The following is a 15,538-nucleotide window of genomic DNA, read 5'->3' as shown; positions in this document are numbered from 1 at the left end:
TCAGGAGACTCAGAAAATGAAGTCGTAAATCTAACTTATCCATTTCCTTTGATGAACTTCAATATGTAACATCTTCGATATGGATCTCATGGCCAAAAACTATGTAAGCGAAGAAGAGGTAACATCTTCTAACAATAACTTATCCATTTCCTTTGATGAACTTCAATATGTATTCAATGACTTACGTAAAGAATAAGTCAAACTTGCCAAACTAGTTTCATTTTCTAAGAAAACTATTTCAAATTTAGAAAAGGAAGTTTTGAAATTAAATGAAGAATTAGAAAATCTTAGAACTGAAGTCAAAACTTTAAAACCCATTGATACAAATCAATCTTCTACCATAAAATTGATACAAGATAGTAATGAAGCATCTAACTCATGTAACTGTTGTAACAAGTTTAAAGAAGAAATCAAAGATCTAAAAAATTCTCTTGCCAAATTTACTGTTGGCAAAAATAATTTAGATATTATACTAGGAAAGCAAAGATGTGTGTTTGATAAGGTTGGATTAGGATATAGACCTGACAAACAACAAAAATTGTATAAAAACTTCTTTGCATCTACTTAAAAGAATAATTCTCCTTTCTTGGCATGCTTTTACTGTGGTAAGAAAGGACATAGTGCATCTACATGCTATTTTAGGGAAAATAGTAATAATATTAAAATGATATGGGTTCCAAAAGGATCTTTTTATCAAAACTAACATTCAAGGACCCAAGAAAATTTGGATACCTAAGTCAAAAGTATGATTATATGAATGAAGGATTCTTTGAAGAAAAGTTGGTATATTGATAGCGGATGCTCTAAACACATGACGGGAGATGCATCAAAGTTTACTCATATTTCTCCCAAGAATAGTGGACATGTGACTTATGGTGACAACAACAAAGGTAAAATTCTTGGAGTCGGAAAAATAGGTACGAATCCATTTACCTCCATTAAAAATGTTTTAGTTGTTGATGGTCTCAAGCATAGTTTACTAAGTGTTAGCCAATTATGTGATAAAGGCTTTCTAGTATCATTTGATTTTCAAAATTGTTTTATTGAAAATAAACATGACAAGAATATAAAACATATAGGATATAGAACTAATAATGTATACATGATAAATTTAGATAAAACATCAAATCATGTTCAATGCTTTTTAGGCAAAGATAATGATTCATGGTTATGGCATAAGAGAATTGCTCATATAAATATGGATCATTTAAATAAATTAATTTCTAAATATTTAGTAATTGGGTTACCAAAACTCAGATTTGAAAAAGATAGATTATGTGATGCATGTCAAAAAGGAAAACAAGTAAGGGTATCTTTCAAATCAAAAAATATTGTTTCTACCACTCAACCCTTACAACTTTTGCATATGGATCTCTTTGGTCCTTCTAGAATCATGAGTTTTGGTGGAAATTACTATGCCCTTGTTATATTTGATGATTATTCAAGATTCACTTGGACATTATTTCTTACTCACAAAAGTGATGTTTTTCATGCTTTTAAGAAACTTGCTAAACTCATTCAAAACAAGAAAAATCTTAACATTGTATCCATTAGGAGTGATCATGGAGGAGAATTTGAAAATAAAGATTTTGAATTATTTTGTGATGAAAATGATATTAAACATAATTTTTCTTCACCTAGAACCCCTCAACAAAATGGAGTTGTTGAGAGGAAAAATAGGTCTTTAAAAGAATTACCAATAACGGAACTACAAAATTTCAAAAGTGTAATCGATTACTAAAGAGTTGTAACCGATTATCAGTGGGGAAATTTCAAAAGTTACTCTGAAAAGTCACATCCTTTCATAAGTTATTGAAAAGCCATTAAGGGCCTATAAATATGTGACTTATCTACGAAAGTTTTTAACAGAGTTTTTCAAAACTTTATTGTCTTATCCTCTCAAAAACAAATGATTGGTCAAACACTTGCAAATCAATTAAGGATTCGTCTAAGAACTTCATCTTGTATCTTTTTCTCTAAAAGAGAGAAAAACATTTGTACTTTCTTTAAAGACTTATTGAGATCAAGAGGCTATTTGTCTCTTAAATTATGAGTTTCTTGAACACAAGGGAAAAAGATCCCTCGGGTATTCAGAAGTTTTAAAAAAGATTTTTACAAAGTTAGTGAAAATCTCAAGTGGGTTGCTTGAGGATTGGATGTAGGCACATGAAGTGGTCGAACCATGGTGAACTGAGTTTGCATTACTTTCTTCCCTATCTTGATTACTTTATCTTGCATATTTTATTTATCTTGCACACTTGAAGTATTCTGTTGATATAACTTTCATCTTCATTTTCAATATTCTTAACATATAGATTTAAAAGGGGATTTAGAAGTCAATTAAACATGAATTTTTTTAACTTAATTCATCCTCCCTCTTAAGTTATTGAGGCCACTTGACCAACGAGAATTTTTTAACTTAATTCACCCCTCTCTTAAGTTATTAAGGCCACTTGTCCAACATTAGGTCTAATAGAGGTGATGAATATTATGGAAGATACGATGAAACTGGGCAACACCCAGGTCCATTTGCAAAACTTCTTTAGAAACGTGACATTTGTGCGCAATACACATTTCCTGGTACACCACAACAAAATGGTGTATCAAAAAGGCATAATAGAACTTCAATGGATATGGTTAGGAGTATGTTAAGTAATTCAACTTTACCCGTATCTTTGTGGATGTATGCCTTGAAAACTGCCATGTATTTGTTGATTAGGGTTCCTAGTAAGGCAGTTCCAAAGACACCTTTTGAACTGTGGACGAATGAGACACCTAGTATAAGGCACCTGAGTGTTTGGGGTTGCCAGATAGAAATAAGGATTTATAATCCACAAGAAAGAAAGTTGGATGCAAGAACAATCAGTGGATACTTCATTGATTATCCAGAAAAGTCAATGGGGTATATGTTTTATTGTCCTAATCATAGTATGAGAATTGTCGACATTGGGAATCATTGAAAATTGTGAAATCAGTGGGAGTACAGTTCCATAAGAAGTGGAAATTAAAGAAGTTAGAGAGCAAGTCCCTTTAGCTTGTGCCTCTAGCAGTAAGGTGATTGCTCCTTTAGTTGTTGTTCCAAACAATAATGAAGAAGATCAACACAATAATGAGCTCATGATACATAATGAACCTATTATGGAAGAACCACACAAAATAGCATTAAGGAGGTCTCAAAGAGAAAGAAGACCAGTTATTTCGAATGACTATGTGGTATACCTACATGAAATAGAAACAGACTTAAGCATTAATGATAATGATCCAGTTTCGTTTTCACAAGCTGTAAGTTGTGATAATTCTGAAAAGTGGTTAAATACCATGAATGAAGAGATGAATGCTATGTAAGTTTCGTTTAGGACCTTGTAGAATTGTCAAAGGGTTGTAAGTGGGTCTTCAAGACTAAACGTGACTCTCATGGAAACCTTGAATGTTACAAGGCTAGACTTGTTGCTAAGGGATTTACTCAGAAAGATGACATTGAGAGACGTTTTCACCGGTCTCACGAAAGAATTTTTTCAGGATTATCATGATATTAGTAGCCCATTATGACTTGGAGCTACATCAGATGAATGTGAAAATTGCCTTTCTTAATGGAGATTTAAAGGAGAATGTTTATATGGACCAACCAATGGGGTTTTCAATAGAAGGAAAGGAACACATGGTGTGCAAATTAAAGAAATCAATATACAATCGTAAGCAAGCTTCCCACCAATGATATTTGAAGTTTAATGATACCATTGTTTCCTTTGGATTTAAGGAAAATACTGTTGATCATTGTATATATCTAAAGGTCAGTGGCAGTAAGGTTATTTTTTTAATTCAGTATGTTGATGATATCTTGCTTGCAACTAATGATCTTGGTCTTCTTCATGAGACTAAGAAATTTCTCTCTAGCAAATTTGAAGTGAAAGATATGGGTGAGGTAAGCTATGTAATAGGGATATAAATATTCCATAATAGATCACAAGGATTATTAGACTTATCTCAGAAAATATATATCAATAAAGTACTAGCGAGATTCAGGATGGAAAGGTGTTTAACATCACCTGTTCCAATTTAGAAAGGAGACAAATTTGGTCTTGCACAATGTCCTATAAATGATATGGAACGAAAACAAATGGAAGTAATTCCGTATGCATCAGATGTTGTTGCATCTACCATGGAAATTGAATTTGTAGCATATTTTGAGGCTATAATTCAGGCTAATTGGCTGCGAAACTTTATCTCAGGGCTTGGAATTGTCGATAGTATTGTTAGACCGCTGGAAATGTATTGTGATAACTCCACAATAGTATTTTTCTAAGAAGGACAAGTACTTTAAAGGTGCTAAACATATGGAATTGAAGTACTTTATCGTGAAGGAAGAAGTTCAGAAACAAAGAGTGTCAATAGAACATATTAGCACAAATTTTATGCTAGTAGATCCTTTGAAAAAGAGATTACCGCCAAAGACATTTATAGAACATGTTAAAAGTATGAATATTATTGTTATTGGTGATCATTATGTGTAATTTATCTTATGCTTTTTAGTGACATTCTAAGCTCATTTATGATGTTTCTGATTACTTGCTCTCTATGTTTGCATGCATATTGATATTAGAGTAATGTTAACAGGATTTGTCTTGAATAAAAATATTATGTTGGACCAATTATGTACTCCTAACTAATGGTCATATTAAGGAGAATACTAATTTGTAGTACATGGAATGAACTATATCGATTAAGTGATGTACAACCGCTATGACTCAAATTGGTTCATATTCTTAATCATGAAATTATGATGTACTCAATGTATAAAACAATTTAGTCATTTTAATGCATATTATGTTAGTTTAATCTATTTCTTTATTTAGTCCATAATATTTATTAATGTCACATGAGCCATGTGGAAGAATGTTAGAATTAATATCTCTTTGTGAAAGGCATGTGACTTATGTAGGGACTAATAAATAAATAATTAATAATTAGGAACTAAATTGTAATTGTATTATATAGGAAAAATTTCTAGAAGTAATTGTTACTTGATGGAACTAGTGATTATAAAAGGGGTGAATACCCACTAATGTGAAACAAAGTCCCCTTCTTGACAGAAAAAAGTTCTTTCTAATCTCTAACCATCACAAACGTAGAAAGAATAGTCAAGGAAGTGAAATCTTGTTTCTCTCTTCTTTCAAGAAATCAAAGTACATCGAAGAGAAGTCTCACTATGGAGAAAGATACGCATTGTTTATCTATTATTTGTGAGAATCATAAGTTTCAAGATCTTATTGGTTTCCTATAATTGTTAATTTAGAAAACCTTTAAAATTTTAGAGCTACTTCATTGCCTTGCTTCTATAATTATTTTTCTGACCCAACATGAGAATATGATTGCGGCTGATTTTTCTTTGTGTAAAGTATGTTATGAGAAGGTGTCGGGAAGTGTGAGACTAGGAAAAGAAGAACAATTACTTGTTGGTTATTAGTTTGAAGAATTTTTTGGATTATGGATTTATTTTAGTTTATAATGTGTTGAGTTTTCTTCTCGTTGGTGGGAACTAGGAATGGGGTAGCTAAATTAATTTAACTTTGGGGACTAAAGTAAATTGTATCTAAGTTTTTTAATTGAATTAAAACATGTCTAAGAATAATAAAAGTGATCCTTTATTAAGACTAGATTCCTTTCTTATTTAATCCCGTACTTGACTAGTGTTATTTATTCATGCTTACGGTGAGACTATTTCCCGTTTAGTTGTATCCTCTAATTGACTAATTGCTTGTGAAGTTAAGCTGCAGCTCTTATAATTATATAAGATGAGGTGTGCAACTCTTTTTTCTCCTTGGAATGTGCGCAAATCTATGCAAAATTGAAGCAAACTATATTGTTATCGGCATTTTTTTCCCTTTAGAATATATGGGACTTTTTTCAAGTGATAGAAGAGTACCATCAATAGTACTTTCAGGAATTGGGCATTCTATCTATTTTTTGGTAATTTTTTATTTTATGTTTACCCAATATTGCTTTTGACGGGGCACTTTTGAGTTGATTATGGAATTCTACATGGATGGTAGTGGTGGTGGAGCATGTTCGTATATTGAATATAGTCCATTTAGTTCCAAAACTTGCAAGGTATTTTTCTGTTTTTGAAACTTTGGATCCATTGTTGTATAGATAAATGTACTGTACCAATGTTTAAGTCTGTAGATTTGTGAATAGAATTTTGTTTGTTATTGAATATATATACCCTTATTTTTTTTTTTTGTGGAAGGGTTTAGAGGACACTCCAATTGATGTGGTTGCTGGAGATGTGTGTGATAGTGGTGAAGATGACTGTATTGATATGGAATTAGATGATGGATGTTCAGTGGACTCAATAGAAGGGAGTGATTTTTCTATAACTGATAATGAAGGTTACTGTTTTGATACAGTTTGATGATGTATATTCTCTCAACTCAATTGAAGGAGGTGAAATTGATGGAACCGCCAATGAAGACAAGTATGTTAAAGGAAAATGCGATGATAGATGTTCAATGGACTTAATTTCAGTTGGTGAATTTGGTGCAAGTGAGAATCCTACCACTATTTAGTTTTGAGTTGAGCACCTTAAGTGTTGATGATGCCAAAAACCTTTTGTTTGTTAGTCTTGAGATGGGTTATTGTTTCTATTGTTGGTTTGCTAGAGGGAAGGGTTCTGGAGCAAGAAAGGGCAAAATCTTGAAAAATAAGAAAGGTAAAAAATTTTGCGACAAACTTTTTTGTCATAGGAAAGGAAAAAGAGAGGACCGTGGGTTGACAAATGAGAAGCACAAAAGGTATATAAGGCGAAAAACAAGGTGTGGGTGTAGAACAGAGTGTAGGGTGCATATCGGCATTAACTCAAGGCTTCGGTATGTATCATATATTCATAATGGTCACAGTCATGAGTTGCTGAACGATGAAGAATGCAGGATGTTGCCAAGTCATAGGACAATGAGTGACTTTGATTTAATGCAAGTGAATAATGAGAGTTGTTGGCATAAGTACGCCACAAATCTATGGAGCAACTACATATCAGTGTGGAGGTTATGACAAGCTTACTTATCGTAAGAAAGATGTCTATAACCAAGCTGGAAGGCAATGAAAGTTGAGGAACGATGATGCTAAATCTGCATTGCAATTCCTCAGTGGTTTAGAAGCGAAGGACCCGTTGATGTTTTTCTAACACACGGTTGATGAAGAGAATAGACTCCAACACTTGTTTTGGTGTGATTGGATTATTCAAGTTGACTATAGTGTATTTGGTGATGTCTTGGCATTTGATGCCACTTACGGGAAGAATAAGTATGATCTGTTGGTCATATTATTCGGTGTCAACCACCATAATCATAGAACTGTTTTTGGTGTTCTTGTTGTTGCCAACAAAATAGAGGAAACATATGTTCGGTTATTAGAATAATTTTTGGAAACCATGAAAGGAAAGTCTCCAGTGTTTGTGATAATTGATGGAGATGTTAAAAAATTCAATAAGAAGGGTGTTTCGTAATGCTCATCCAAGACTATGTGCATGACACTTATTTTGTAACATCTCAAATTATTTTTCTGAAATATTGCTTTAAAACCATTTAAATAATATATTTTACAAAATACACATCATTAAATTTAGTTTTTATTTCTATGTTGATAAAATATGTCAATGCTTTGTTTTTCCTTTGGGAAAAGAAGAAAAAACACACACACGTGCACACATGCACACGCACAAAGTTTTATTAAAGCATGTACATATAATTAAAGTGCTCATGAATACAAGGTATCGTTAAAATGCATTTTCTATTTAATTTTTTTTTCAAAAATTGTTGTCATTTTTCTTTCATCCTCACACAACTCTATAATAAAGTACAACTTATAAAGAATTAATTTGTACAAAATTAAATGATGGTAAACTGAAAAAAATAGGAAATCATATGTACCGAGCCTTAATGACCCTTGAGATATAAACAAATGTACTGAAATAATTATAACTGTTTTGCCAAAAGATAGAGTATTCATTGCCCCCACAAAATAATATACAATACCACCAAAGGTATTAATACATCAAATATCTTGACATCGAATATAGAAATCTTCTCACCCCAAATATACATTAAAAAGGAAAAAAATAATCCTACACTTAGAGTAGTCACTACCAAAGACCCAATACTACCTAGGACGGAATCATATCCTCATAAGAGTCGCTCTCATCTTCTCAAGAATCGCACTCCTTGTTGTGGACGAAACCATATCTTCCTCGGATATCTCTTCATCACAGACCCCACGGTAGAATGTGATCTTGAATGGTGTAAGATCCTCATCATCGACAAAATCTCCCATATCCTTTAAGACCTCAACGGATGTATCCTCAGAAAGTAGATCTAGTGGCCCACTCGTTAGCACCATGCCTGAAAAATTGTTGCAAGAATCGCAGTGGGTTATCCAGTCACTCAAATCCAAAGTAAGCATAATAGAAAATGATATGGTTAATATAACACTAAGGGGTACGCTCAAACGGGAAGTGGTATGTAGCATGTGCGTCTATGGTGATTAGTGGCATCTGGGGCCCATCTAACAGCAAAACGTGGCATCGGATGTCTCCAAAATGCACGTGGAGACGCACCTGTTCATCCACCGTATATTTGTAGGAGAATTTACTAATCCATGTGAACATCCTCTTTAGATACTCCATGACCTCCTCAGTGACTATGTTCATGCTGTTTATGATATGCATTTGAGATGGGGGTAAAGTTTATTTTCAGTGAGGGTTTGTTGGATTGGAGCTGGCTAATTTATATAGAGGAATATAATATTGATTCTGATTATTCATATAATTCATTCTTCAAAGCTGTTATTATTTTCTACTTCCGATCACGAATGGAACCCTTTTGTTATTATTCATGTGATAATTCTTACATGACCCCTCTCCCAATACCCTCATTCTTTTTTTTTAATAGGTACTGATGAACAGTGACTCTACCCTCAAGTATTATTTAAATTTTATTTGGTTATTGACAGATTTTCTGTTTTGCTTGTATTTTCATATCATCCTACAATTGTACTGAAATGTATATATAAACTGTCTATCAGGTACCTGGGGACAAGGTTGCTGAAAGCCATTGATTTTTATATTTTCCCCCACTAAGAAGGCACATGCATGTACATTTCTTTTTCCATACCTTTTTATAAAATGAAACAGATTTTCAACTATAAAATAAAAATATTCATAATTTTACCAACTTTTATTAAAGATCATTTTCCTATTTTCAAACTTAAACTAGTTAAGTTCCAATCATGTGAGGCATCATTGATCAATAACATAAAAGCACAACAATATCATTTGTGGGACATAATGCAACCCACAATCACAGCATAAACATACAGAATACTGTCAAGTTAAATGAATATCTTCCCGTTAATGATATTGTTGTGCTCAAACAACTTTTTAAAAAATGATTTTGCAAAAGATGTGATTTTATCAATTTACACATGAAAGAAAGCTAAATAATATGTGCTTTTTTACTTTGATATATCCCTTGTACACAAGTTATTATGTTCCTATTCAACATGTGTTTTTGACAATCCTTCACTGAGCACCCAAGTAACAAGTCCTTGAACATCATGCTTCATAGTACAAACCCCAGTCTACTTCGACTCAAATTTCAAGTTACAATGATGATAAGAATTGCATTGTCTTCTAGCGACTTGAAAATAAAATTTAATCAAATGATCTAGAAATTTTGGGACATTGATCAAATCATGAGCAAGGAGCACATGACATCAATAAGCAATGCTTAGTTTTTCTTTAGGGTAAGCAATGCCCAGAACTCCAAACAAGACAGTTTACATAAGGCCGCCAGAAAACATATTATCCAAGAGAGAGGTAGTCTAAATTTGGGAGAAACTGACTGGGAAAGAGTTGCAGAAATCTTCAATTTCCACAGAACAGTTTGAGTTCCATGGAAGGTCAGATGAATATCATTGATTAGCATTATCTGCAGATAATATCATATGACAATTTACACACATTTAGTTCTCTGGCTGACTGGCTCTCAGTTTCCTAATCTCTCTCTCTCTCTCAAGCAAGACATGCACAGAAAACTATTAGAACAAACTCCTAAAAGCTTTGATTATATTTTCCCATCCACACTGTCTTTGTTCAGTTACCTAACTTTCTCTCATTTTCCCTCAAGCCTCATGTCACAATTCTTATTTCTTAACACTTCCTAGTTTCAATTATTGATTCTCTCTCTCTCTCTCTCTCTCTCTCTCTCTCTCTCTCTCTCTCTCTATATATATATATATATATATATATATATATATATATATATATATATATATATATATATATATATATATATATATATATCAGCCTAGTTTATTTTCAATTGAAAATTACAATAATATTTTAATTTGCAAATTAACACAGCACAACCATATGAGCAGCAAATGGGAATGGGACAATGCTACCATGCTTTGAAGGCTGCCTTGCAAATTTTGATATAGAAGGGGTTAAAGTTTGTGAACTTGTGCACTCACACAGTTTTGAAAACAAATATAGATTCTATAGAAAAACAGAGAGATAAGTGTGACCTGTATGCTATCATTGCTATGATTAACTTGAACTAAGAAAATATGTTGATGTACCTGTTGCCTTGTTGAGCTGAAACAAAGCACCTCCAAGAAAACAACTCTCTAGAATTATCCACCGGTAACAAGTCCTAAGTTCTGATTCAGAAGAAACAAACATATAACTTATTAATTAATGATTGAACCTTGAAACTAATCACAATTGGTGTACCCCAATATGGCCTCTAAACCTCCTACTAATTACAAAGTCCACATGGGCATACAGCAGAGATATCAATCATAATTTAAAGGAAAAAGAAGATACGTGAAATGCATGTCAAACCATTTCTACTTAAGTGGTTAAATGAAGGTATGAAACTACGTGAATTGTTATATATCTCATACAAGTATAGCAAATTAGTGTTGCTTACTATTTACTTTGTTCATGTGCTACATTTGCGCACAGACATAAAAATAAGGCTTACTGTTTTTTTAAGGCATCTTATTCTTTTATATAATGTGATTATATATAAAATTCCTATTAAATGTCTATATAAAGAAATACCACTGTTGCTGACGGGGAAAAAGAAACTGCATTCAATTTATCTTTGAAGCCAAATCTAAAGTGATATTCAGAAGGGTTTCAAATTTGCTCCTCAAATAAGAATACCTGTTCTTAGTCCAATATAAATCTAGGGAGCAACTTAAACATCACAAGAGTAATTATAAGAAACAAATGCTAATGTACTCTTTCTTTGATAAAACAAGATCCTGCCCTTGTGCATAATCAATGACATCATGCAAAACAGAAATGCAATTCAATGAAATCAAACAATCAAATAAAATCAAAACACAAATCAACGAAACACAAATTGAAGCAACAAAACTCACAGAGATGACAGAGTAAGAGAATGAACCTGGTATGAACCACCGAGAAAGAGAGTGGTCTAAACCAAGAGTGTACCACATATGGGAGCAAGAAAGAATTTCAAATTCTTTATTTTTTTAGTGGAACTTCTAATTCCACTACTTTGGTTAATATATTTGATAAAATTATCAAAATTTCAATTGCTTTCTGAATTCCTTATCTAAACAACATATTTCACCGCATAAATTTTAAACTCACTAAAATAATTAATTACTCTCTCAAAATTCCTCATCCAAATGCACTGTAAAGATTTTGTTAACTAAGTTGCATGTACACCTAGCCAATGACACTTAAATAGTCAATATGATATGATAACCTTCTCACATGGTAATCATCGGTTGCACATATCCTTCCAAGTATTGTATTCTTTGAAAAAATTGTAATATCAGCTCAGGGCATGTAGCAGAAGAAAGAGAAGCCAAAAGTCCTGTAAATATATCTTGTAGTACCAAAGGAGATTTTTCTGGAATCCACTTCAAGTGCTCTATGGCAATTGGAATCTCTTGTGCATTTGCAAAACTTTTCAACAAAATTACATGGGATTCTGCACATCCTATATCATGATTGAGACTCCAAAGTAATTTGGATGCAGCCATAAGATGTCCTGCATAGGAAACATACAGCATAACATGTTAAATTGTGATATGAGGCCGCAAGCTGACTAGCAACCGCAAGCTGACAAGCAAGAATTCACAACATGCTTTGTTACAAATATTTGATCAAGTGAATAATACCTTTCCTGCAGAGTGACGATATAAACGAGCTCAATATGTCTCTTGCAAGGATGATGTCCTGTTTGACAGACTTGTTATAGAGCTCAAAAGCTGCTTAAAAGCTTGTCTTCTTGGCAGAGCCCTTCTAGAAGAAAAGTGTAACTTGTAACATGAGGTTCCACCCCCTTGTCTAACATGTGGTAAAAGAGCATCTGAGTCTCTTCAGCTTGTCCCACTTCAGAAAATTTTTGTATAAGAATGTTATATGTTTTCAAATTCCCGCAACAGCCACTTGAAAACATCCCATCCCAAAGCTTCCTTGCAGGACGCAGTAGATCCTCCTTAAAACACGCTTCCATTATGTAATTATAAGACGAGACGTTGGGGCAGAACCCTTTCTTCTTCATCTCCTGCAGAACAGCATAGCCTTCTCTCACTATCCCAGCCTTGCACAAAAATGACACCATCACATTGTAATCATCCATGTCTTTGAAGTAGTTGTGAGAATTCAAAACATGGAACACCTCCAATAATTCATCAAACTTGCCATGCCTTGCCATGCCTACATAGGTTCCTACTCAAATTGCTGATGGTCAAAATAGTAGGGAACCTCTCTTTCTCAACCAAGAAATCGAAAAACACAATCACTGCACCGGGATCAACACTTGATACTGATCTGATCAATGCATTGAGAACATCATCCTCAACAGGAAAATTACCACCAACTATAACCTCCCCAACTTCTTTTGCTTCACAAATCCGCCTCTCCAAAACCAAACCAAGTATCAAGTCCCTGTAATCACTACTCCTGGGAGCCACCCCTAACTTCCTCTTCATCTTCAAAACCTTCACCTCATCAGCCACATTTCCCATTGACCGGAATGCGGCTGCAACAACCCAGTAAGCCATGAAATCAGGCTTCCATCCCCTGCCCAAGTTCATCCAACATCCACAAAGCCTCCAACACCTTACCCACGAACAATCAAAACCACAACAACAGAACCATTAATCCCGGAACCACATTCCCCAACCTCATCCAACAGACTCACCACTTTCTCCAAATCATCCTCTCCACAAACCCGCCAAACGAAGACCCCAAATCCCAGCATGCAGAAACCAACCCCCCTCTCAGCCATTTCATCAAACACCCTGTGGGCACTCTTCAAGCACCCGTCCAAGGCAAGGGCAGCCAGGAGGAAGTTACATGTAGCCCCTCCAATTTCACTACAGAGAGAGCCAACACCACTGAAGAGCAAAAAGGCTTCGCGGGCAGAGTTGCGAGCAATGTGGGACGCTATAATGGAGCTCAACAAGGAAGGGAGGATGGGAAAGTTCAGGGCCTTGGCCTGTTTGAGGAGTGAGTGAATGGCAGTGAAGTGGTTGGTGTGTGAGAGGGACTTGAGGAGTGAGTGGAAGATGAAGGGCGTGTGGGTGAAACCGGGTTGCTGAGAGGCCCAATTGAAGAAGCCAAGAGCAAAGGAATGGTGGCTAAGAAGAAAATGTAAAAATTCTTAAGGTTTCCTAGACTATCAATTATAGAAAACCAACATGATCTTGGAATCTATGATAACAATTAATAAAAAATAATAGATAATGATGTGTACCTTTCTCCATAGGAACTTCCGTCTGGTGCACTTTGATTTCCTTGAAAATGAGAGAAATAAGATTTCACTTCCTTAGGCCTTTCTTTTATGTCTCTCTCCGTTCGTGTTCGTGATGGCTATGGGTAAGAAAAGAACACTTTCTGGTCAGGAACGGGACCTCATTTCACGTTAGTGGGTATTAAGCCCCTCTTATAACCACTACTCCCATCAAGTAGCAGTTAACCCTAGAAACTTCTATTAAACCCAATTATAATTTAGCTCTTAATCGTTAATTATTTACTTATTAGTCCCTACATAAGTCACATGTCTCTCACATGAGACATTAATTCTTACATTCTCCCACTTGGCTCATGTGACATTAATAAACATTATGGACTAAATAAATAAATAGATTAACTAACATAATGCGCATTAAAAATTGACTAAATTGTTCTATACACTGGGTACATCATAATTTCATGATTAAGAATAGGAACCAATTCGAGTCATGGCGGTTGTACATCATCTAATCGACATAGTCCCTCCCATGTACTACAAATTAGCCTTCTCCTTAATATGACCATAAGTTAGGAGTACATAATTGGTCCAACATAATGTCTTCTTTCAAGACAAAACCTGTTAACATTACTTTAACACAAACATGCATGCAAACATAGAGAACAGGTAATCTGAAACATATCATAATTGAGCTCAGAGTGTCACTAAAATGCATAAGATAAATTACACTTAATGATCATCAATAACAATAATGTCCATACTTTCAACATGTTCTATAATGTCTTGGGCGGTAATCCCTTATTCAAAGGGTCAACTATCATAAGGTTTGTGCTAATATGTTCTATTGACACTCTTTGTTTCTGAACTTCTTCATTCACGACAAAGTACCTCAATTTCATATGCTTAGCACCCTTAGAGTACTTGTCGTTCTTACAAAAAATATTGCTGCGAAGTTATCACAATACATTTTCAGCGGCCTAGCAATACTGTCAACAATTCCAAGCCCTGAAATAAAGTTCCGCAGCCAATTAGCCTGAATTGTAGCCTCAAAACATACTACAAATTCAGCTCTCAGATGCAACAACAACTGATGCATACAAAATAGCTTTCATTTGTTTTTCGTTCCATATCATTTCTAGGACATTGTGCTAGAGTAACTTTGTCTCATTTCTAAATTAGAATAGGTGATGTTAAACACTTTTCCATCTTGAATCTCTCTAGTACTTTAGCGATATATACTTTCTGAGATAAGCCTAACAATCCTTGTGATCTATTATGGAATATTTCTATCCCTATCACATAGCTTACCTCACCCATATCTTTTACTTCAAAGTTTCTAGAGAGAAATTTCTTAGTCTTATAAAGAAGACCAAGATTGTTAGCTGCAAGCAAGATATCATCAATATACAAAATTAGAAAATAACCTTACTCCCACTGACCTTCAGATACATACATCGATAAACAGTATTTTCCTTAAATCTAAAGGAAATAATGGTATCATTAAACCTCAAATACCATTGGCGGGAAGCTTGCTTTAAGACTGTATATTGATTTTTTTTTTAGTATGCACACCATGTGTTCATTTCCTTCAACTGAGAACCTCATTGGTTGGTCCATACAAACATTCTCCTCTAAATCTTCATTCAGAAAGGCGGTTTTCACATCTATTTGATGTAGCTCCAAGTCATAATGGGCTATTAATGTCATGATAATCCTGAAAGAATCCTTTCGTGAGACGAGTA

General features: G+C 34.1%; 1 protein-coding gene across 3 annotated transcripts; it reads right to left on the bottom strand.

Moving 5' to 3' along the window:
- Positions 1-7,922: 7,922 nt before the first annotated feature.
- LOC114398191 lies at positions 7,923-13,725 on the bottom strand. Of its 3 annotated transcripts, none has more exons than XR_003663522.1 (4): positions 12,217-13,725; positions 11,799-12,086; positions 10,633-10,713; positions 7,923-9,980 (listed from the first exon to the last, which is right to left on the bottom strand). XR_003663522.1 is itself a non-coding variant. In XM_028360360.1 (4 exons), the coding sequence occupies exons 2-4, from the start codon at positions 11,521-11,523 to the stop codon at positions 8,170-8,172; spliced, it is 357 nt and encodes a 118-aa protein (XP_028216161.1). In that variant the 5' UTR covers positions 11,524-12,086; positions 12,217-13,714; the 3' UTR covers positions 7,927-8,169. The 3 variants fall into 3 exon arrangements, 1 of the variants encoding a protein (XP_028216161.1); XM_028360360.1 differs by having other exon boundaries at positions 7,927-8,393; positions 11,472-12,086; positions 12,217-13,714; XR_003663521.1 differs by having other exon boundaries at positions 7,950-8,393; positions 11,807-12,086; positions 12,217-13,724.
- Between the last annotated feature and the right edge of the window lie 1,813 nt (positions 13,726-15,538).

The sequence above is a fragment of the Glycine soja genome, chromosome 19, assembly GCF_004193775.1.
Source record: "Glycine soja cultivar W05 chromosome 19, ASM419377v2, whole genome shotgun sequence".
Classification (NCBI taxonomy): Eukaryota; Viridiplantae; Streptophyta; class Magnoliopsida; order Fabales; family Fabaceae; genus Glycine; species Glycine soja.
This window is presented reverse-complemented; position numbering and strand designations above follow the sequence as displayed.